At 40.4% G+C, this 24,277-nt stretch overlaps 1 protein-coding gene across 2 annotated transcripts in view; it reads left to right on the top strand.

Annotated features, from left to right (window-relative positions):
* Window positions 1-24,277, top strand: part of dars1 (aspartyl-tRNA synthetase 1) — an 86,827-nt gene that overhangs the window by 22,547 nt on the left and 40,003 nt on the right. For both annotated transcript variants that reach the window (XM_072258586.1, XM_072258587.1), the window contains exons 7-9: window positions 8,309-8,411; window positions 9,369-9,446; window positions 12,973-13,032. In XM_072258586.1, the coding sequence (XP_072114687.1) occupies window positions 8,309-8,411; window positions 9,369-9,446; window positions 12,973-13,032 (241 nt within the window). The remainder of the gene's footprint in view (window positions 1-8,308; window positions 8,412-9,368; window positions 9,447-12,972; window positions 13,033-24,277) is intronic.

Raw genomic sequence — 24,277 nt, 5'->3', positions numbered from 1 at the left:
TCTGGTATTTTCTGAAAGAATGTCCTCAGAATCACGTTTAAAATCACTGTCATATGTTGTGAAATTTGTTGATATGTGGCAGCAGCACATTGCAATACACAATAAAATCTGTAATTTACAGTAATATGCATTTATTAAGAAAATTTAAATAAATGTAAAAAGAATAAAAAAGGATTAAAGTAGTGTTCATGGGTTCAGTGTCCATTCAGAAATCTGTTGGCAGAGGAGAAGGAACTGTTCCTGAATCGTTGAGTGTGTGTCTTTAGGCTCCTGTACCTCCTCCCTGATGGTAGCAATGGGATGGTAGCATGTTCTGAGTGATGGGGGGGGCCATAATGATGGATGCCACCTTCTTGAGACATCACTCCTTAAATATATCCTGGATGCTAGGGAGACTAGTGCCCATGATGGAGCTGACTGAGTTCACAACTTCCTACTGCTTTTTCTGATCCTGTGCAGTGCCCTCCACCCCCATACCAAATGGTGATGCAGCCAGATAGATTGTTATGGTATATCTGTAGAAATTTGCGAGTTTCTTTGGTGACATATTAAACCTTCTCAAACTCCTAATGAAATATGGCTGCTGTCGTGCTTTCTTTGTAACGGCATCAATATGCTGAGCCCAGGACAGATCCTTAGAAATGTTGACACCAAGGAACTTGAAATTGTTCACCCCTTTCATTGCTGATCGTTCAATGAGGACTGGTGTGTGTGACTTCATCTTACCCTTTCTGAAGTCCACAGTCAGTTTACTGACATTGAGTGCGAAGTTGCTGCTGCGACACCACTCAGCGAGCTGATCTATCTCACTCCTGTATGTCTTCTCACTGCCATCTGAAATTCCTGATGTAAACAAAATTATGAAACCCATAGATTGGATTGGCAGACAACTACAAAGAGGAAAAGATTGCTTAGTAACACTACTTAAGGGATGGGAGAAATAGAGGGAATTTGAGGAAGAAATTTTTCACCAACGTGGTAGTTTTAATTGGGGAAACAATGCCTGAAGTGGAGGCAGAGATTTTTGCAACATTTAAGATGCCTGGAGATGACCAAGACATAGATGGCTATGTGCACAGTACTGGAATATGGATTTTGATGGTTTGCATGAATCTGGTGGGCCTAAGAGCCTGTATTCATTTATTATTCTCTGACAACAACCTGAAAGTGGAAACACAAGTAAATAGAGTGATATAGAAGGCATTTGGTATGCTGGTCTTCATCATTAGGGGCATAGTGTATAAGAGTCAGGAAATCGTGCTGCAGTTGTATGAAACTCAGTCAAGCCACTCTTGAAGTACTGTGTGCAGTACTGATTGCCACATTACAGAAAGGATGTGGAGAGGATGCAGAAGAGATTTACCAAGATGCTATCTGGTTTAGAGGGCATTATCAATACCCTGTAATGTTGATTCCCCTATTTCTAAATAGGGAACAAATTCACAAATTGAGGTACAAAGGGACTTGGGAATCCTCATGTAGGATTCCTTAAATGTTAAGTTGCAGGTTGAGTCAGTAGTAATGAAGGCAAATGCAATTTTAGCATTCATTTCAGGAGCACTAGAATATAAAGGCAAGGATGTAATTCTAACATTTTATAAGGCAGTGGTCAGACCACATTTGGAATATTGTGAACAGTTTTGAGCCTCATATCTAAGAAAGGATATGCTGGCATTGGAGAAGGTTTACAGGATTTCCACGCCCCAGGGCCCTGTCTTTTACTGTGTTTAAACTGCCCTAGTTTTACTTCCCAAAATGCATTGCCTTGCACTTGTTAGTGTTGTATTCCATCTGCCATTTGTTTGCCCACTTTCTTGGTTGGTCTAAATCCTGTGGTAACCCTTAGACAAACTTCACTGTCCACTGCACTACCAATTTTAGTGTGAACAACATAAACTTACTATTCATGCCACTAATTCCTTGTCTAAATCATTGATATATAAAACAAACGATAAGGGACGCAGCACTCAGCACTGGTCCATGTGGTATGTCACCGATCACAGGCCTCCGGTCTGAAAAACAAACTTACACTGCCACCCTCTGACTCCTGTGGCTAGAAAAATTACAATCTTATCACATCAAATCTCCCCCACATTCCCGTCTCTCTCACCATTGCTTTTTCCCTCCCTCATCTGCTTTCACTATTGTCTGCTGCTCTCTCTGCCTGCCTCCAAATCTATCCTTTATGACTGAGGTTGCTGGCTCGTCTGCCAATGTTTTCCCTCAGAGGTTGTTGATTAGAGTCACTGATCGAAACCAATATGAGCAAGAACTAGTCGATTTTTTTTCCCCTGCATTCAGGATTTTGGTGATTGTGACTATACAACTATTGTGACTATACAACGGGGTATGACCATTGAAATTTTGGAATCCTACTTGTATACTTATTTGAAGAAATTGATGGTAAAAGATAAAGGGAAAAAAAAACTAGAGTTTAGCACTGTTTTAGTTAGCTCTTTCAAGAAATTTGTGCAGTTTAGGACTCTTTTTAAATAAATGCTTGTCTATATTAATATAGTGTTAATATAGTGAAAATATATTTTCAGGATACTTTGAATCAAATTCTAAAGACCTAATTTTTAAATAATTTAAATTTTTCTTAGATTTTTAGCCATTTTTTCTTAAAGAACCAACATCTGATTGTGCAATTGTTTGGCTCTGGTGTTTAAAATAGATATCCTGGCGGATGTTTTTGTGAGGATGATTACGGGTTGCAGGTCATTAATGGACTTCATAAACTTAAGTGATTACTCTACTGCGGACTTTTTTCACAGCTGTCTCAGCTTGATTGTGTTAAACTGATATGCCTGGTCTAACAGGCGAGACAGGAAGTTCATTTGCACCTGCCTCGGTTTGAAATGTTCTGTTACCCTTCACGGTACTTTTGTGTGGGAGTGTGATCACAGATTCAACTGGAGGGTGCTAGTTAGCAAAATATGTCCATATCCTTATTATATATGCACTGCCTACTCATGCAAATATGTATTGATTTCATATTTTCTTAATTATAATCCTAATAATTTTAAAGTTTTCTTTCAATATAAAAAGACTTACGATTGTAGCTATTTCTAGTAGGACTCTACATTGCATAAACACTAACTTTTATGTAGTTTGTAGTGACAGTAACACACAAAATACTGGAGAAGCTCAGCAGGTCAGGCAGCATCTATGTAAAAGAGTAAACAGTCAACGTTTCGTGCTGAGAACCTTTCATCAGAACTTGTTTTAGTTAGCTTTTAAAAACCATCTAGGATATTGAAGGTGTATTGTAGCCATAGAACATAAGAGCAGGGAGGTTTTGGTAAAAGTGTATACAATCCGAGTTAAAATACAACGAGCACTAGAGGGAAAAAAGTCTACAGTAAAGTAATCACAGATAATAAGTTCTAGATACCATATTATAGGAAAGATATGATTGTACTGGAAAGAATGCAGAAGAGGTGAATGAGAATGTTACACAGAATGGGATATTACAAACCACAAGGAAACCTAAAAGAATCTGGGCATGTTAATTTTGAACAGGCTTATTAAGGGAAATTTAATTGTAGTGTATAAAATGTGAAGGGCCCAGATAGGCATATGTCTTTAATCAGAGGGCTCAGAAGCCAAGGAGCATAGAGTAATTGATGGAAAGATTAGATGAGAGATGTGGAAATACTTTTTTCACTGAGAGGGTGCTAGGAATCCACAACTCATTGCCTGAAATGCTTAAGGCACCGGCCTGCATTTATTTAGAGATACTGCACAGAACAGACCCTTCTGGCCCTTTGAGCCATGCCAGTAACCCCGATTTAGTCCTAGTGTAATCATGGGACGATTTACAGTGATGAATTCATCTACTAACTCTATGTGGTGAGAAACCGGAGCACCCGGAGGAAACCCGTGTGGTCATGGAGCGGGTAGGGCATACAAACTGCTCCGTGATTCACCAGAATTGAACTCCGCCCTGACCTGTAATGGTGTTGCACTAGCTGATACGCTACCATAGTGCTGGAAGGTACCAATAGGCTGTTTCATTTCCTTTTGACAACCAAGGGCATGATGCTGCTGAAATTAGGAAAGTTAATCTAATTTCGATGTTTATTGCTAACGGATAAAGTATATCAAATATCAAGGGCTTTGGTGAACTGTATGTAGAATACTGCATACAGAATTGATCTTTTTAGGAAGGATGTAATTATATTGGAAGCAGGACAGAAAAGATTTACTAGACTAATATATGAATGGGTAGCTTGTACATTGAGGAAAGATTAAATGGGCTAGGCTTGTATTGGCTGGAGTTGACGGGTTTGATTGAAACAAGAGTCTTGATAAGGGTGATTGATGTAGAGAGACTTTCCTTGAGTGGGAGAATCTCAGGAAAGAAGGGGTTGTCTATTTAAGACAGATGAGGTGAAGCAAAGGAAGTGAAAGTTTACTGTTGTTTAGATGGGAATGCAGAGTTGGGTTACTGTCAGCTCAATATCTTTTTAACAGGCATGAGGGACCAAATGAACAAGGCTGCAAAGACATATTACTTCAGGCCATGGTGTCTGGACTGACTGTGATCCCAATTTAAATTGCTCATCTGTCTGCATGTGGTTGATACTTCTCACTTCCCTGTCTGATCATGTGTTTGTCTAAATGCATCTTAAACATTACTGTATTATTGTATCTGGTTCCACTGCCTCTCTGGTAGTGCATTTTAGGCACCTACCACTCAATGTTAAAAGCTTACCACATACATCTCCTTTAAACTTACCCCCTCTCATCCGGGGGGGATGGCATGGTAAACTTTCTACCCTGTTGGCCCCTCGTAATTTCATATATGTCTGTCAAGTTTTTTCCCAGCCTCCATTTCATGTCTGTCCAACTTTTCCTTGTAGCTAATGCACCCCATTCCAAGAAACATCCTGGTTAACTTCTTCTGCACTGTCTTCAAAGCATTCATCTCCTTCCTATAGTATGGCAGCCAGAACTGTACATGATATTCCAAATGTAGACTAACCAAAGTTTTGTACAACTGCAACGTGACTTTCTGACACTTATACTCAATATTCTGACTGATGAAGACATGTACGCCAACCACTTTCTTTACCACCTTACTTACCGCGTGCAGAGAGCTATGGACCTGCACCCCAATCTCCCTCTGTACAACATTCCTGAGGCTACTTCTATTTATATGTTGCACTTCCATATAGTTGAGAATGGAGATATAGTCAGTTGAATGGGAATAATTGTGGAGCCTGCACCTGCACTGAGTTATTTAATTGACCACCACCATTGGAAGTAGCAGGATCTGATTTGTTATGGAATTGCACAGACAAGTAACATGTCTGTTGTATGCTGTTTGTGTTGTCTATCATGCAAGTTGTCTTGTACTGTAGCTTCACCAGATTAATTCCTCATGTTGAGATGTGTCTGTTGCTGCTGCTGCACTCTTCATTGGAAGCAGGGTTGCTCTGCTGGTTTGTTAGTGATAGTATGTGTTACAGCTTCTGCTTAAATAAATTCTGCTGCTGATGACCTACAGTGCTTTATGCAACCCTATCCCTAGACTTCTAGATTTATTTAGCATGAAGGTAGTATGATATATACAGTGCGATAAAGTGTATTTTCACTGTGAAAAAAGGATTTTATCTCCACAAAGACTATGGGGGTCACTCACACTGGTGCTGTCTTAGACAGAAGTGTTTGTCTTCAGCACATTAGTTGTTCTTAGTCTTTGTTCATTTGTCGTTTTTTTTGTAAATTCTATTGTTTTTCTGTGAACGCCTGAAAGAAAATGAATCTCAGGGTAGTATATGGTAACGTACATGTGCTTTCAAAATAAATTTACCAAATAACCATATAACAATTACAGCATGGAAACAGGCCATCTCTGCCCTTCTAGTTTGTGCAGAACTCTTACTCTCACCTAGTCCCACCAACCTGCACTCAGCCCATAACCCTCCATTCCTTTCCTGCCCTTTACTTGAACTTCAGTGAAGAAAATATCAAGTTAGCAAACCATCTTGTTGATACGCTTATCATCAGCCACATATCCAATCTAGCATTTATGTCTTTTAACACTGGGCCAACTTGATGCCACTTAACTACTCTTGGTAATGGGCATTGAGATGCCTTCCTCACCCTACTCACCCTGTCCTGTCCCATCCCACCCAGCTAGCTCTCCTAGAATATTTTCCTTGCTTTTGCCACTCTTGGTGCTTACTTCACAGTAGAGTTTATTTCCTGAAATACATGTATGTACAGATGCAATAAAAAGCTTATTTGCAGTATATCACAGACACATCATCAGATACACAACAATCATAAGGAAACCTATTTCTACAAGAAAGAACACATTTATGACATATCGATCAAAGTCACAGTGCTGCTGTGTTGAGGTGGTAATTAGACTTGTACAGGTTGCTTGAAGAGCCGAATGAAAGGAAATAGCCGTTCTTGAATCTGGTGGTGTGGGACCTCAGCTTTTGTACTTCCTGCGCAATGGTAGCTGCAAGAAGATGGCATGGCCTGGATAATGGTGGTAGATCTCCCCTTCCTGAGGCAGCGCCTCACGTGGATACTTCCAGTGGTGGGGAGGAACGTATTGGGCTGGGTCCACTACTCTCCGCAGCTTTTGGTGTTCCTCCATGTTTCAGATTGTCATACCAGGATACAGCGTAATCAGTCAAGGTACATAATGAAACTCCACCTTCTACAAAAGTGAAGGTACTGGTGCACCCTCCTTATGGTTACATCCACGTGCTGGGTCCAGGTCAGACCATGAAGTGTCACCAAGTGGTGTTCTACATGGAATAAAATGAATTCCTTGGCTATCGAAGAATGATTGGTGGTAATCAGCAAATGATTCCCTGCCCAAGCAGAATCAGAATCCGAATCAGATTTATTATCACCAGCATGTGTCGTGAACAATGCGATACATATTATAGAAAGAAAGTAGATAAATTACAGTACGTATATTTATGCATAATAAATAGATTGAAAATGGTGCCGAAACAGAAGTAATATATATTTTTAAAAAGTGAGATAGTGTTTATGGGTTCAATAGCCATTTAGAAATGGCATTACGGAGGAGGAGAAGCTGTTCTTGAATCAGTGAGTGTGTGCATTCAGGCTTCTGTACCTCCTTCCTGATGGTAGCAATGAGAAGAGGACGTGTCCTGGTTGATGGGGGTCCTTAATAATGAACATCGCCTTTCTGAGACACTGTTCCTTGAAGATGTGTCAATACTACGGAGACTGGTACCCAAGATGGAGCTGACTAATTTTTTAACTTTCTGTAGCTTCTTTCAGTTCTGTGCAGTCGGCCCTACCCATACCAGTTAGTGATGCAGCCAGTCAGAAAGCTATCCATGGAACAATATAGAAGCATAGCATGATACTATAAGATCAGGTGTTATTATTGAAAACTTAAGTTTCCTCCTGACTGTATACCTCTTGTGTTGCTGCCTCTGTTGGGTCCATCCTGCTGGTGGAACAGGACCTAGCCACGGATGGATTTGAAGGTGTTTGGCATGTTGACTGTAAGTTAGGATTTGTGGGTATGACTATATCGAGACGTTGCTGATGACCGCTGTCCCAGTTTTGGCACAAACCCCCAGATGTTGGTAAGGAGGTTTTTTTTTAGGTTTACAGATCAGGTTTTGCCATTGTCATTTCCACTGCCCGGGTCCCTTCCAAGTAATCCATCCAGTTCTGTTTCTTTGTGGCTTTCTAGCTTTGTCCCAGTTTGGATGAAAGATTTTTCATTCCACTGACAATACCTAAGAGGGCCCAGGAAGAGCTAATGATATTCCCAACAATTCACAGTTGGCCTCACAAGTATGTGGATCAACAGAGAGTTAATAGATAAAAATTACTTAATTTGCTTTCACTTTTCTCTTAATCATTCCATGCCAGTGATGTCACTAACCCTAATGGCTTTTGTTGGTAGAGCCTATATGTGCATTCTTTTGTGTACACAGTCACTTTCTCTCTGTTCATCCATCCTGGGATACTGCATTCACAACTTTGCCACTGGCTGTCTGAGATCCACAAGTTAGTCCACAATGCTGTAATTATTAAATGAACAATGCAGTAAAGAATGTTTATTTTGGAGAAAAAGTGCAAAAGTATCTGAAATAAAGATTGATTAGATCATTTTAATGTGCTTGAATGCCAAAAAATTATATACATACCATTGTTTGATTTTTTTGCATTTGGTTAGTCATAATCTGACAAAATGTTACTGAAGTATTTCAATTATTTTGTAAAGCTGTCTTTCATAAAACAGCTTATAGAATGGAAATACTTATTTATTTTCATACTATTTTATGTGTAGCATTAGCAAAGAGAGTATTGTGGATGTGGAAGGTTATGTTCGGAAGGTGGACCAGAAAATAGAGAGCTGTTCCCAGCGTGATGTTGAGCTCCATATTGTCAAAGTAAGTAGCTTCTAAAGCTATAGGATGTGTTACATATGCTGAGTTAACTGCTGAATGATAATGCAGCTTGGTGTGGTGATGACCTTAAAAATACATTTTTTGATGATTTTTTTTTTGTTACTTCCTTAAGCATCCAAATAACAATTCAATGAAAAGCGGGCAGCATCTGTGATAAGAGAAATAATTAATAATTGTCATGCAAGTTCATTGACCTGCATATTGGGCGGGTGGAAAAAGAGTACCATGGGAACTATACTTGGTTTGTCAAGAAACAAAGGTATGGGAACTAGTTGAGGTGTCTTTCTTGTGTTGTTAACTATAGTAGAGGGGAAATCACAATTGAAGAACACGTCTGTGGGAAATCTACTCGTTGGTGTAGATATGAAGGAGACAGAGGGACTAGAAAAATGCAATAGAATCTTTACAGGAGGTGGATTTGGAGAAAGTATACTCAGGATGCCTGTGTTAGTCTGTAATGGATATTTGGCACAATATGTCCCAGAAATAGAGATACAGAAAGGGAAGGACACAAAGGATATATGAGGAAGTAAATCACATGAAGTTGATAGTAGAATTGAAATTTGCAGCAGAAGTATTAAATTTTTGGAGTTCTGCATGAATACAGGCAAAAACAGCATTACAGTCATCAATATATCATAAAATGTTTTGAGGTAGGAACCCAAATTGGACTAAAATAGGACTTTAATGTGCTGTTTTAATTAATATACTCTACATTGAACCAACCATCCAAGTGTTTTCTGTATTGCTTCAAAAAATCTATGCTAGTTAATGTTCTCCTTTCTATAATATATATTTGGGAACCACACGTCTACTTAAAGTACAAATTCAATTTACTACACCTGAGATCTTTTAGTGGTAAAGTTATCCCAGTGTATGGTTCTGTCCATCCTGTCATGTTGTTACTATCCTAAGAATTATGGCATCATTTGCTTTCAGATCTTTGTTGTAAGTGCAGCTGAACCACGCCTTCCTTTGCAGCTGGATGATGCAATACGACCCGAGGCGGGTGATGAGGTGAGTTAGATAATTTCATGCTTACAAGATATCATTGCTGTACTTTGTTTCAATATTGTTTAAAGCATAACAAATACATTGCATATAGATTAAAATGTCAAATTCTATTAGTTCCTTCAGTAGTTTGTTAGATTTAAGTATTTGACAAAACTGAATGTCTACAAAAATTAATGCAGACAGATCACATCACTGGTGTAAAAATCATGGGATGCATACTTTGCATCCCCTCTATTTAGTCAAGATGTATAAACTTACACAAGGTGCAGATGGATGTTTTCAGTCAATCATTACCAAATTCGTAGTTGATGTAAAGAATTTCAATTTATTGTTCAAAGAATCCTGTCAGTTCATCCAGTCATATCTTCCTAGAGTATGAAATTTCAGTTTTATCTTCCTCTTGGCCTCTTCATTGTTTTATTGAAGCATTAGTTAAGGCAGTATGCTTTATTGTGTTGTGCCATTGTCATATTTACATATCCCAAGATAGATCTCTGAAATGGTAAATTTATTCCAAATGTTAATAGAAAAAGATAACCAGTGTGATCCTACTTTTCAGCACGTCCATACCTCTTGACATTTTAAGTACTCTCTAAATGTAATGTGATTTTGTACCATATTTTCAAGCAAATATTTCTAGCTTCCAATGTTTTATGGGAAAACCAAATTGTTTCCTGCTCTCTCCAATCATTCCACCAAGAACCCTGCTAATGAAAATACTTATTTTGCGCAGCCCCCTTACAATTGTAAACACTTGAATTGCTTCTCCTCAGTTTACTCTACTCCAAAGAAAATCTATTCCAAAGAAAACATTCTTTTCCTCAAATCTGCAATTTTCAGGTACTGATAGCATCCTTTTTTTTTCTGTCCTCTTCCCAGCACAATTCTATCTTTTATCTGAAAATGAAGAAGAAGAAAAGAAAATGCTGGAAATCTTAGTATAAGGGTAGCCATATCTCCTATAAGGCTGACGATTTGCATTTCCCTTCACAAACTTGTCTAGTCTATTGGACATTCTATTTTTAGTTGTTTTTTATATCAGTTTCAACCTCCATTTCACCATTTTCACTCTTGTGTGTTTTCTCTCTAACTACCAGCATTAATCAATCAATCTATATCGAAAAAGTTCAAGATGAATTTATTATTGAAGTACATATATGTCACCATATACATTCCTGAGATTCATTTTCTTGCGGGCATACTCAATAAATCCAATATCCATAATAGAAGTAATGAGAGACTGCACCAACAGGGTGGACAACCAGTGTTCAAAAGATGACAAACTGTGCAAATACAAAAAGAAAGGGGAAAAAAGAAATAATAATTAATAAGCAATACATATTGAAGACACAAGTTGAAGAGTCCTTAAAAATGAGTCCATTGGTTGTGGGAATACTTCGTTGTTAGGGCAAGTGAAGTTGTGTGAAGTTATTCCTCACTATTTCAAGAGCCTGATGGTTGAAGAGTAATAACTGTTCCTGAACCTGGTGGTGCAAGTCCTGAGGCTCCTGTACCTTCTTCCTGATGGCAACAGTGAGAAGAGGGCATTACCTGGGTGGTGGGGGTCCCTGATGATGGATGCTGCTTTCTTGAAAGAGTGCTCTGTGTAGATGTGCTTATTGGTGGGGAGGGATGCACTGGGCCATATCGACTACCTTTTATAGGATTTTCCATTCAAAGGCGTTGAAATTTCCATACCAGGTCGTGATGCAACCAGTCCATATACTCTCCACTATGCATCTATAGAAGTTTGTCAGAATGTTAGGTGTCGTGCCAAATCTTCACAAACTCTTAAGGAAGTAGGGGCACTGCTGTGCTTTCTTTGTAATTGCACTTCCGTGCTGTGCCTCTGAAATAATACCAAGGGATTTAAAGTTGTTGACCTTTTCCATCTTCAACCTCTGATAAGGATTGGCTCTTGAACCTACAGTTTCCACCTCTTGAAGTCAATCATCAACTCCTTGGTCTTGCTGACACTGTGTAAGAGGCCAGTATTGTGGCACTACTCAGCCATATTTTCAATCTCCTTCCTATAAGCTGATTCACCACCACCTTTAATTTGCCCTGCTGCAGTGGTGTCATCAGCAAACTGAGATATGGCATTGGAGCTCTACTTAGCCACACAGTCGTATGTGTAAAGCTGGTAGAGCAGGGGTTTAAGCACAGACCCTTCTGGTGGCAGATAGATTAAGGTATCACCATGGCAACCCTGACCTCACTCTTTCACACATATTCCCTATCGTTTCATCCTATCTGCACTCTCTGCAATTTAGAACTCAATTGCTTTCTCACTTTCCCAATTCCCATTAACTTTCTTTTTCCAAAAGTGTTACATAACCTGAACGTTCTCAGTAATTGCTGTTTTTATCTCATCTTTTCTCTGTTGTGGTCACTGGGACTAGATCATTTTAAAAATGACTTAAAATAGCTATATAATTTTATTACATTTGAAAGTTGCACCCAAAAGTATCTTAATACAGTAATATAATTTAGTCTTCACCCGGATAAGATAGTTCGATTGTTCTCACGGAGATTGACCCGGTGTTAATTAGAATTTGTTCTAATATTGGATCCTTAAGGAGCAAGTTAAATTGGGCATTATTTTTAATTGCATTTTACCTGTAAATTTATGATGAATACATTTTTGAACAGTTATGATTTATTGCTTTTATAACTGATCTATTTGGTGTGTTAATTTTGACCTTATGTGAAAATTGAAGGTGATGATGACAGCTAATTCTCATGGAGAATTGGCAAGGAAGCTTATTAAAGATAGATAATCATTGCCTACTGGAAGAGCACTTCAAAGAATTCCTCAATTGAACCTCCATTCTCCAATAATATTACCAACAATTCTTCACTGATATATAAATGAAAATTGGTTTTGGAGCTCCAGATAAAATATGCTTATTGATGTCTTCAAGTATTTTTCTGTTTTTATTGAAAAATAAAAATCTCAGATTCAAAGTAATAAAAATAATATTCCTCTCCATAAGTAATCAAGACAAATGAAGGCCTGTGGGACAGTGTATCTAGTGAGCTGGAGAAGCTTAATTTAAACTCTTAAAAATGCAGCTGTATGTGGTCAATTAAAAAAAACAAAACGTTGATGTATTTAAGATAAAGGCATTGTATATTACAGAACCCTGATAAGATGCAGATTGTTGTTGAAACAATAATAGCTTTTCCTGTTCGCCATATTAAATGCAGGAAATAGATTAGATGATTCCTTGGTCATTATTATTGTCCTGTTTATGCACTGGACTAATGGCTAAGGTCTTTGATCATAACTCTAATACTAACCAATTCATTTCAATGGGTAACAACAGGAAGGTCAACATCAATAGCTTTCGTCAAACTTTAACAAATTGGGGTTGGCCAAATTTTGCATGTTAATTTACTGATTTTGTTGTGTAGTTTTTAAATATTGGGACTAGGGAGAAAGAATTATCCCTTTCTGAAGGCATAAGATTAAGCTACTAGTATTCAATGTTGATTATTTGATATATGTTCTAATTTTTCTATAAAGGAAGGACGGGCCACTGTCAACCAAGATACAAGACTTGATAATCGAATAATTGATCTAAGGGTAAGCTACATTGTGTATTGTTCACCAGCCGCCTTAACATTTGCTTCACCAATAATAATCCTTATTCTTTCTTGCTGCATTTAATTTTAGTTGCCTATCATTTGTCCAGGTTTCTTCCTCACCACATTGGTCCTGATCATGGAACATGACTTGCGTAATTGAGTTGAGCTCCTCGCATTTGTGCTTCCTTCCACCATATAACCAATTTTACAAATTTCACTCTTGTCCAGATTTTCACGATATTCCTCATAGGATTAGCTCTTTTCATATTTCTTTTGTCTTGTGTTGAAGTAATCCAGTAATTGTTATAGAATTCCCATATAACCGATGCAGTCAGTAAATCGGTATATAGTTAACTTGTTTATAATGGAATGCTTACAGGTATGAATTTTCCCAGTTATCTGCCCAAATTCTTTGGGTTGGTTTATTATTGTCACAGACACCGAGGTGCAGTGAAAAGCTGTTTTGTACATCATTTCACAGTACATTGAGGTAATTCAACAATAGATGCAGAATAAAGTTAAACAGCTATAGAACGAGATGGATTATAAGGTCAAGAGTCCATCATATTTATCTGCCGAGGGGGTTTTCTGCCATCCTCCTGGTAGCAGTATACATGAGACCTGAGGCCAATGTCAGGCAGGCACTGGAGGAGCTGAATACTGTGATCAGCAGCTAGGAAAGAGTATTCCTTCCCTGTCGTTGCAGGGGATTTCAACCAGGCCAGCTTGAAGAAGTCTGAACAGCTACGACTATCACCTTGGTACCAGAGAAGTCAACACACTTGACCACCAGTGGGTTATACCATCATCAAGAATGCTTACAGTGCCATCCCACGCCCACACTTTGGAAAGTCCGATCACCTGACTATACTTTGACTCCCAGCATATAGGCAGAGATTGAAGACTGCAGCACCAGTGATGAGGACCATGAAGGTATGGTCAAGGGAGGTGGAGGAACACTTATGGGACGGCTTTGAGTCAGTTTACTGGACAATATTGAGGAATTCATCTTCGAGCCTGAATGAATACACCACAATTGTCACTGACTTCTTCAAAACCTGTGCGGATGAATGTGTGCCTTCGAGAACATACCAGGCATACCCAAACCAAAAGGTGTGGATGCATCAGGAGATTCATAGTCTGCTGAAGACTAGATATGTGGCATTCAAAACCAGTAATCCAGAACTATATAAGAAATGCAGGTACGACCTACAGAAGGCTATTTTAATAGCAATAAAAGTGATTCTAATTGAAGTTAGAAACTGAGTCGGATGCACATTGCTGGCAGAATCTTAGATGGAGAGAAGAGGGCGTACAGGTACGAGATATACCAGCTAGTTGAGTGGTGTCGCAGCAACACCTTGTACTCAGCATCATTAAGACTAAAGAGCTGATTGTTGACTTCAGCAAGGGTAAGACAAGGGAACACAAGCCAATCCTCAGAGAGGGATCAGAAGCGGAGAGAGTGAACAATTTCAAGTACCTAGATGTCAGTGTCTCTGAGTATCAAACCTGGTCCCAACATATCGATACAGCTATAAAGAAGAAGCTATGACAGTGGTTATATTTCATTAAGAGTTTGAGGAAATTTGGTTTGTCATCTAAAACACTCAGAAACTTCTGCAAATGTACCATGGAGAGTATTCTGACAGGCTGCATCACTCTCTGGTATGGGGGGGAGGGGAAGGGTGCTTCTGCACAAGATCGAAAGAAACTACAGAAAGTTGTAAATTTAGACAGCTCCATCTTGGGTATTAGTCTCTGTAGTATCCAAGACATTTTCAAGGAGCCGTGCTTCAGGACGGCAGCATCCATTGTTAAGGACCCCCGTCACTCAGGACATGCCCTCTTCTCATTGTTACCATCAGGAAGGAGGTACAGAAGCCTGAAGGCACACACTCAACCATTCAGGAACAGCTTCTTCCTCTCTGCCAATCTGATTTCCAAATGGGCACTGTACCCATGAACACTACCTCACTTTTTATTTTTTCTGTTTTTGTACTATTTTTAATTTAATTATTTAATATACATATATACGAAGAAGAAGAAAGCCCTTAACTCCGAGTGGACGGCGTTTTTATAGCAGACTTTCTTATTTTTACGAAGCCGAGTTGCTAGCTCGACGCTCAACCCAGCACGGATGGAAAGCGTGCAAGGGAGCCAGCTGGATTCGAACTCAGGAGCCTTCGCTCCGAAATCCGGCGTGATACCACTATGCCACCAGCGGGCGATACATATATATATATACACACGCACTATAATTCTTTTTTTTCTATATTTCATGTTTTGCATTGTACTGTTGCCACTAGGTTCTCAAATTTCACAATATATGCTAGTGATATTAAACCTGATTCTGATTCTGGCTGGATTTGCAGGCCATTCCTTCCTACAAAGTGAAACCTAACAATACAAATGACTGTGATGCTTTACTCCCACCTTTTATGCATGCTTTGAACAGGGGAATAAAACTACACCTGTGTAAATCCCTGCAGCATCTGGTGACCCTGCAAACTCTCGGAGGCCAATGTCTGAACATCTTTCAAGTGGGTGAATCCTCGCAAGGCATCAAGCCCTGATGATGTACATGACTGAGCTCTATAAACCCTCCTAATGGGAGTGTTTAAGGACATCTTTAATCTCCTACTGCTGCAGTTGAAGGTTTCCACTTGCATCAAAATTGTGACAATCGTACCAGTGCCCAAGATGAACAAGGTGAGCTGCCTCAATGACCATCATCCAGGGGCACTCTCATCTACTGTGATGACGTGTTTTGAGAGGTTAGTCACGGCCAGAATCAACTCCTGCCAGAGCAAGGACCTGGACCCACTGCAATTTGCCTGTTGTCACAATAGGTCTACAACAGATGCAATCTTACTGTCTCTCCTCTCGGCCTTGGATCACCTGGATAATAGCAATACCTATGCTGTTTTTTTGATTACAACTCAGCATTCAACACAACCATACCCTCAGTTCTAATCAGCAAGCTCCAAAACCTGTATATCTGTACTTCGCTCTGCAACTGGATCCTTGATTTCCTCACCAGGAGACCACAGTCATTGCAGATCAGAAATATCATCTCCTCCTCACTGACAGTCAACACTGGTGCGCCTCAAGGATGCATGTTGAACCCACTGCTCTGCTCTATTTACACGCATAATTCTGTGGCTAGGCACAGCTTAAAGGCCATATATAAATTTGCCAATGACACAAGTATTGTTGGCAGAATTTCAGATGATACGGGAGTGAGATAGACCAGGTGGGTGAGTAGTGTCGTAACAGGAACCTTGCACTCAACATCAGTAAGACCAAGAAATTGATGGTGGACTTCAGGAAGGAAAAGTTGAAAGAATACACACCAGTATTCAAGGGAAAGGAAAGCGTGAGCAGTTTCAAGTTCCTGGGTATCAACATAGCTGAAGATCTTTCCTGGGTCCAACACATTGATGCGATTACAAAAAGGTACGACAGCGGCAATATTTCATTAGGAGTTTGAGGAGACTTGATAAGACTCTCGCAAGTTTCTGCAAATGTACCGTGGAGAACATTCCAACTGGTTTTGTCACCATTTCTGAAGGGGCCACTGCACAGTATCGGAAAAGGCTGCAGGAAGTTGTAAGCTCCGCCAGCCTCATCGTGAGCACTAGCCTCCCGAACATTGAGGACATCTTCAAAAAGTGATGCCTCAAACAAGTGGCAACCACCGTTAAGGACCTCCATCATCCAGGACATGCCCTCTTCTCAGTGGTGCCATCAGTGAAGAGGTACAGGAGCCTGAAGGTAAACACTCAGTGTTTCAGAAGCAGCTTCTTCCTTTCTGCGATCAGATTTCTGAATGGACAATGAACCCATGAACACCACCTCACTATTTTTCCCCCTCTTTTTGCATTGCTTATTTAATATACCTGTTTACCTATCTATCTATCAATCATCATTTATAGTGATTTTTTTTTATCATGTGTTACAATGTACTGCAAAACAACAAATTTCACAACATGCCAGTGATGTTAAACCTGATTCTGATTATTGTTGTAAGAAACCAATCAGGGTAGAAGCTATCCTTAAGCCTGGTGGTAAATGCTTTCAGGCGTTTATATCTACTACCTGATGCAAGAGGGACGAGGAAAGAATATTCGGGATGGGTGGGGTTTTTGATTGTAGTGGCTGCCTTACAGTGATAGCGAGGAGTGTAGACAGAGTCCATGGAGGAGAGGCTTGTTTCTCTGATGTGTTGAGCTGTGGCCACGGGTAGAGCAGTTACCACACTAGGCCATGATGCATCAAGGTAGGATTCCCAACAGTGCCTCGACTATCTGACAACTTCTAAGGAGCAAAATCTGCAAGATGCTAGTAGTGTGAAGTAGGCCAGAGGATCACTACAGTTAACTGGAGATACTCTTGGTGTCTCTTAAAATAAGAAAAAAACACCAGGACTGCTTTGATTACAATGGCCAAAAACTCCACAAACTGATTCATCACAAGTGCAGGCTATTTTTGGATTGGTACCTACAAATGGTTTCTGGGTGCCTATGGGGTTTTCTTGCCTTAAGGCCAAAGTCCACGAAAACATTCACTTAGGGAAAACAGATGGTGGTTGGGAAGAGTTAAAGAGATTCAGCAACTTGCTACTCGTCTCGATGTATAGATTCTTCACTGTTCTCAATACTGTATGAAACCCAAACAATCCAGCTCCACCTGGCTGAGAAGCAAGAGGGGGGCTTATTCAAGACAGACAAGTCAGTACCAGCTGGAAGAAACACTTTAAAGAACTTCTCAGCTGGGCCTCCATCCTCCAATAATGATATAAACAGTTCTTCACTGAGATTTGGATGAAAATTAGTTTAGAACTCCAAATAAAATTATTGTATTTTGCTTATCAATGCTCAAACAAGCCATCCAATTGGCCATACAGCACTTCCTGTATCATCTGTGGCAGAACCTGTGGATTTAATAGTGGATATGATTGCTATGTGCTTCTTCTTTAAGTCAAATGGCATGTTGGATTGATTGATTGATTTACTTACTTACTTACTTACTTAGTGATAAGGAACATCTTTGGAGTGTGGGAGGAAACTGGAGCACCCAGGGAAAACCCATGCATTCCATGGGGAGGACATTACAGAACTGCTTACAGAATGGTGCCAGAGTTGAGTTCTGAACTGTGGAATGCCCTGAGCTGTAATCGCGTCACGCTAACTGCTGCACTACCGTGGCATCCAGTTGTCATCAGATTAATAGATCAGTAGTGGGAGGACAGAATTTGTCAGAACAGAAGTTGTTTGCTTCATTTTTCCCAGCCTTCAGCTGAAGGAAATTGCACTATATCGAGAATCGATGTTCCAGAGACCACCTTCGTGCCAGTAAGATGGTGTTGAGATTGTAAGCATCCCCAAATATATAAGTGGTATTTAGGGAATGGTGTGGTGTATTTTTACTTCCAGAAGGCTTTTGATGACATGTTGCTAACAAGATTTTTCAAGAATTGGAATGGACAGTATTGGTATGACTTAATGGAAGACAGTGTAGAGGTAAATAGGTTGTGAAGAAATGACCGCTGGGGTTTACAGGGTATGTTTTAGAGCCACAGATGCCCACACTCTACAGCAGTCACTTAATGAGTGAATTAAATGTAAGATGTAGAAGTTTGCTGATGTAGCGAAGCAGTGTAGAGTGTGAGAAGAGATGAGAAAGGACTGAAAAACTAAAAAACATGTGCTAGAAGTCTGAAATTAAAACATGTTAGAAATATTCACCAAGTCAGACAGCACTGCTAAGGATTCTCCCCGTAAACTTGTGGGTTTCCTCTGCATGCTCTGGTTTCCTCCCACATCTAAAGACGTACGGTAAGTTGTGGGCATGCCATGTTGGCAGCAGAAGCATAACAACACTTGTGGGCTGCCCCCAGCACACCTTCAGACTGTGTTAGTCATTAACGCAAACAACACATTTCACTAGATGTTTTAATCTGCGTTTGACATATAAAGCTAATCTTTAAACTGGGGAAAATCTGGAACCAAGATTAAAATGTCTGGAAACCTGAATGGTTTGAAGAATTCTGATACTACTCAACAGGTCAGGCAGCAACTGTGTGAAGAGAAGCAATTACTGTACTATATGTCACCAGAACTGGAAAAGTTGACTGAAATAATTGAGTTTAGTGTTCAGCCCTGGCATCTGTACCATATCTCATATGATAATGAAGATATTGTTCATCAACTTATGTTAGCTTTTATTTAAACAGTGTAAGAATTCAAAGACATGCTGTGAATGTGATGGAGAATTTGAGTAACATGCAACTGGGAGCTTAGATTCACCCTTGGGCAGCAATCACACTGTCTGTGTGTGGATATTACAGTGCAGAGTAGGTCACATTGTGATCGCTGATTTCCTCCCACACTAAATTTAAGAGAGTACAAGTGGATTGCTGTTTCTCCTTGAAGTGCTTGTGTTCCTAGAATTGGAAAGGGTGGGTTTTATTCCTGTGGCTGTATGAGAATGTGCCTTGAGAAGAAACAGATGTCAATGAAAATGGAAGAGTGAAGCAGTGAATAGCAGAGTGAATAGTCCTCTTGGAATGTGGATGGGAGAAGGGAGGGGCAAAGTGGAGGAGATTTTGACGATGGAGACTAGTGGAGTGTAAAGTGAGAATAATAGCGACCCTTAGCCTCTCCTCTCCTGGGAGGGATTAACAGCAGATGTGCAGGAAATGAAATAGATGCGTTTGAGAATTTGTCAATTATGGTGAAAGGGAAACCTCAATTAAGAGATAAAAGATGATGTCTTGGAAGCAATGGACTAAAAAGTGTAGTTTCTGATCTGATGAAAACGGAGCTGGGGAAATTAGGAAAATGGAATGAAGTCCTTGCAGGAAGAGAATGAGAAGTTTTCATCAATGTGGTTTTGGCAATCTGAACTCATGATAGAAACTGGTTGCTAACTTACTCTCTGGGGTGGAGCATATAAAAGTGAAAACAGTGAAAGTTGTAGCAAAAGTGAGGTAGTTTTATAGTTGTATACCTCAACAGAAAGCAGCACGAACAGTCTTTAATGCCTTAGGAAAAGAAGTGGGCTGTGTAGGACTGAAATAAGGCTATTCTATTTATTCTGCAAGTTGACAGGCAGGTCTTGGTCTTATGTGGGATCCCATGGTTCTGTTTTTAATTTGGTTGAGATGAGTAGAAGCGGATGCTTTCAGTATGAGCATTCATTTTGTGTTGATTCTGCTCAATTGTATCATAATTTCGAAATGTTTTGTTACCACTTAATAGATTCTAGCAAGTTTTCCACCACTGATGCCAGGCTATTGTCTAAAGTTGTCTGCTTTCTTTCTTTTTCACTTCTTAAATAGTAGGGTTACATTATCTCCCTTCTATTTGGTGGGAACTGTTCTAGAATTGATAGAATTTTGGAAAACTACTTCTAGCTATCTTCTTAGCTACTTTCAAAACCCTCAAGAAGAAGGTTATCATGATTAGTTTTAACTAATGCTAATTTCCTTGACCACCTGATTTACTGTTGACTTGCAGTCCACCACTATTTCTGAGAGGTTATCTTCTGTGAAAATGGGTACAAAAGGTTTATTTGTTTAATTTATCTTCCATTTTTGTTCCCCAATGTAATTTCTCCACTTGCAGTGTGTAAGGTTTGTAAATCTTAGTCATATAGTCATAGTCATACTTTATTAATCCCGGGGGAAATTGGTTTTCATTGCAGTTGCTCCATAAATAATAAATAGTAATAGAACCATAAATAGTTAAATAGTAATATGTAAATTATGCCAGTAAATTATGAAATAAGTCCAGGACCAGCCTATTGGCTCAGAATATCTGACCCTCCAAGGGAGGAGTTGTAAAGTTTGATGGCCACAGGCAGGAATGACTTCCTATGACGCTCAGTGCTGCATCTCAGTGGAATGAGTCTCTGGCTGAATGTACTCCTGTGCGCACCCAGTACATTATGTAGTGGATGGGAGACATTGACCGAGATGGCATGCAACTTAGACAGCATCCTCTTTTCAGACACCACCATGAGAGAGTCCGGTTCCATCCCCACAACATCACTGGCCTTACGAATGAGTTTGTTGATTCTGTTGGTGTCTGTCACCCTCAGCCTGCTGCCTCAGCACACAACAGCAAACATGATAGCACTGCCCACCACAGACTCGTAGAACATCCTCAGCATCATCCGGCAGATGTTAAAGGACCTCAGTCTCCTCAGGAAATAGAGACGGCTCTGACCCTTCTTGTAGACAGCCTCAGGGTTCTTTGACCAGTCCAGTTTATTGTCAGTTCGTATCCCCAGGTATTTGTAATCCTCCACCATGTCCACACTGATCCCCTGGATGGAAACAGGGGTCACCAGTACCTTAGCTCTCCTCAGGTCTACCACCAGCTCCTTAGTCTTTTTCACAGTAAGCTGCAGATAATTTTGCTCACACCATGTGACAAAGTTTCCTACCGTAGCCCTGTACTCAGCCTCGTCTCCCTTGCTGATGCATCCAACTATGGCAGAGTCATCCAAAAACTTCTGAAGATGACAAGACTCCGTGCAGTAGTTGAAGTCTGAGGTGTAAATGGTGAAGAGAAAGGGAGACAAGACAGTCCCCTGTGGAGCCCCAGTGCTGCTGATCATTCTGTCGGACACACAGTGTTGCAAGCACATGTACTGTGGTCTGCCAGTCAGGTAATCAAGAATCCATGATACCAGGGAAGCATCCACCTGCATTGCTGTCAGCTTCTCCCCCAGCAGAGCAGGGCGGAGGGTGTTGAACGCACTGGAGAAGTCAAAAAACATGACCCTCACAGTGCTCGCTGGCTTGTCCAGGTGGGCGTAGACACGGTTCAGCAGGAAGACGATGGCATCCTCAACTCCTAGTCGGGGCTGGTAGGCAAACTGGAGGGGATCTAAGTGTGGCCTGACCATAGGCCGGAGCAGCTCCAGAACAAGTCTCTCCAAGGTCTTCATGATGTGGGAGGTCAATGCCACCGGTCTGTAGTCATTGAGGCCGCTGGGGCGCAGCGTCTTCAGCACGGGCGAGGCAGGACGTCTTCCACAATACAGGAACCCTCCGGAGCCTTAGGCTCAGGTTGAATACATGGCGAAGTACTCCACATAGCTGAGGGGCACAGGCTTTGAGCACCCTGGTACTGACACCATCCGGTCCTGCAGCCTTGCTTGGGTTGAGACATTTCAGCTGTCTTCTCACCTGTAGAGCTGTGAAGCCCACCGTGGTGGTTTCGTGTGGAGAAGGGGTATAGTCATGAGAGTAGGGTGGGGGACTGTGAGGAGGGATAGGAGGGGAGAGTGGAATATGTGTTGGTTGGGGGCCAACAACAGGTGGCTCGTGTGGGATGGGCAGGGGCCACACTGTCAAATCTAATAAAGAACAGGTTAAGTTCATTGGCCCTGTCCACACTGCCTTCCGCTCCTCTATTGCTCGTTTGCCAGAACCCAGTGATGGTCCTCATCCCCCTCCAGACCTCTCTCATGTTGTTCTGCTGGAGTTTCCACTCAAGCTTCCTCCTGTACCTGTCTTTAGCCTCCCTGATCCTGGCTTTCAGGTCACTCTGTATTGCCCTCAGCTCCTCCCTATTTCCATCTCTAAACGCCCACTTTTTAGCATTCAGGATGTCCTTAATGTCCTTTGTTACCCATGGCTTGTTATTTGAATAACAAAGGACAGTTCTTGTCGGAACATTGCAGTCCACACAGAAGTTGAGGTAATCAGTGATGCACTCTGTGAGCCCGTCAATATCCTCTCCATGTGGCTCACAGAGTGCCTGCCAGTCTGTCACCTCAAAACAACCCTGGAGCGCCTCATAAGCCTCCTCCGACCATTTTCTCACTGTCCTCGAGGTTGCAGGTTTACTCTTCACCAGAGGCACGTAGCAGGGTTTTAGATGCACCAGGTTGTGATCTGACCTTCCCAATGGGGGGAGGGGAGAGGAGCTGTATGCATCCTTAACATTAGCATACATCAAATCCAGAGCCTTTCCCTTTATAAATCTTTCCCCTTCTGCTCCGCCAGTTGTTTCCCACTAGCCTATTGTTGTCTATTTCTCTTCTTGTCAAGACAAGAATAAGCAGTTGGTGATCAGCACATCCTTGGTGGGCTGTGGGGCACTGTTTCAGTCCGAAACATATCTGATTCTAATCTTCTTCAAGTATCATAGACATCTGGCAGCCATAATAACAGAGCTGAGCAGAAAAGTAAAATTCTCACACTAGAAAATAACACAGTTCTTAACTAATGTACTCAGTGGTATGCTGACTCCTATGTAAAAAAATGTATAACTGAAAAGTTTTAAAAAATCTTTTATTTTGAAATGTTTTTAAGACTTTGTTTCTTTGCCAAACAGTTAATATGGCCTAGACCAGCGCTTACAAACTAAGTTGAAGTCTCAAATATAAGCATATGAATCTGCACATTTAAAATTGAGACCAGTTCTTGTTGTATCTGAAATTCGTGTCCAAAAGAACGATAATTTATAAAGTCACAATGTGACTATATTGTGAGCACATAATGTTATTGTCACTTCATGGCTTGAATAACTCTGATCAACTGTTGGAAAGTGAAACTACTTTCATAAGCTAAATGACAACACTGAGGTTTGTGTGGTCGTGAAGGGAAATCATCTGTACGTTGCCTTCTGCAGCTGCTTACGTCAGTGATTAGATATGCATATTGTTTATGTGCCTTGCACCAAAAATTGCAGTCATACCTTTCACCCTCAGTAGTTCAACAGCTTTTGTAGTCAGTTCAAATGTGAGCTTTAGAGATGCATTGAGCAGAATTAGATCTTCCCCACTCGAGTTGGAGGAGACAGAGCCTGTTCCAGACTAAGGCTGTCTTAAGCCTAACTAGTGGAAAATGGCAGCAAAGTAGTGTTGTCTAGCACCTTGGTTAGATATGGTACCCAGCTTGAGTGCATAAACTTGTAAACAAAAGAATGCATCAAATTTGCAGGAAATCTTTCAGGCTAACTTGCATTAGTTGCTATAGTTCTATATATAACCATTTTCAGTCACCATTTTATAATTTTCCTTGGTGACTTCTGTTTTAATTCCCCTAATTGCTTTCATTTGTAACAAAGGCAATCTTCAGCAATCTCAGACTTGTATGAAATTAATCAGTTAGGAATTCCATCCTGACTGCTTTATTAAGATTGGTTCATTAAGACTTTTTGATCATAGTTGTATTAAAACCTGAGAAAAATAAATCCAGTTATAAGTTTCAGTGATTCGAT

This window comes from Mobula birostris, chromosome 5 (genome assembly GCF_030028105.1).
Source record: "Mobula birostris isolate sMobBir1 chromosome 5, sMobBir1.hap1, whole genome shotgun sequence".
Lineage (NCBI taxonomy): Eukaryota > Metazoa > Chordata > Chondrichthyes > Myliobatiformes > Myliobatidae > Mobula > Mobula birostris.
The sequence above is the reverse complement of the archived record's forward strand: the minus strand, read 5'-3'. Positions and strand labels throughout refer to the sequence as shown.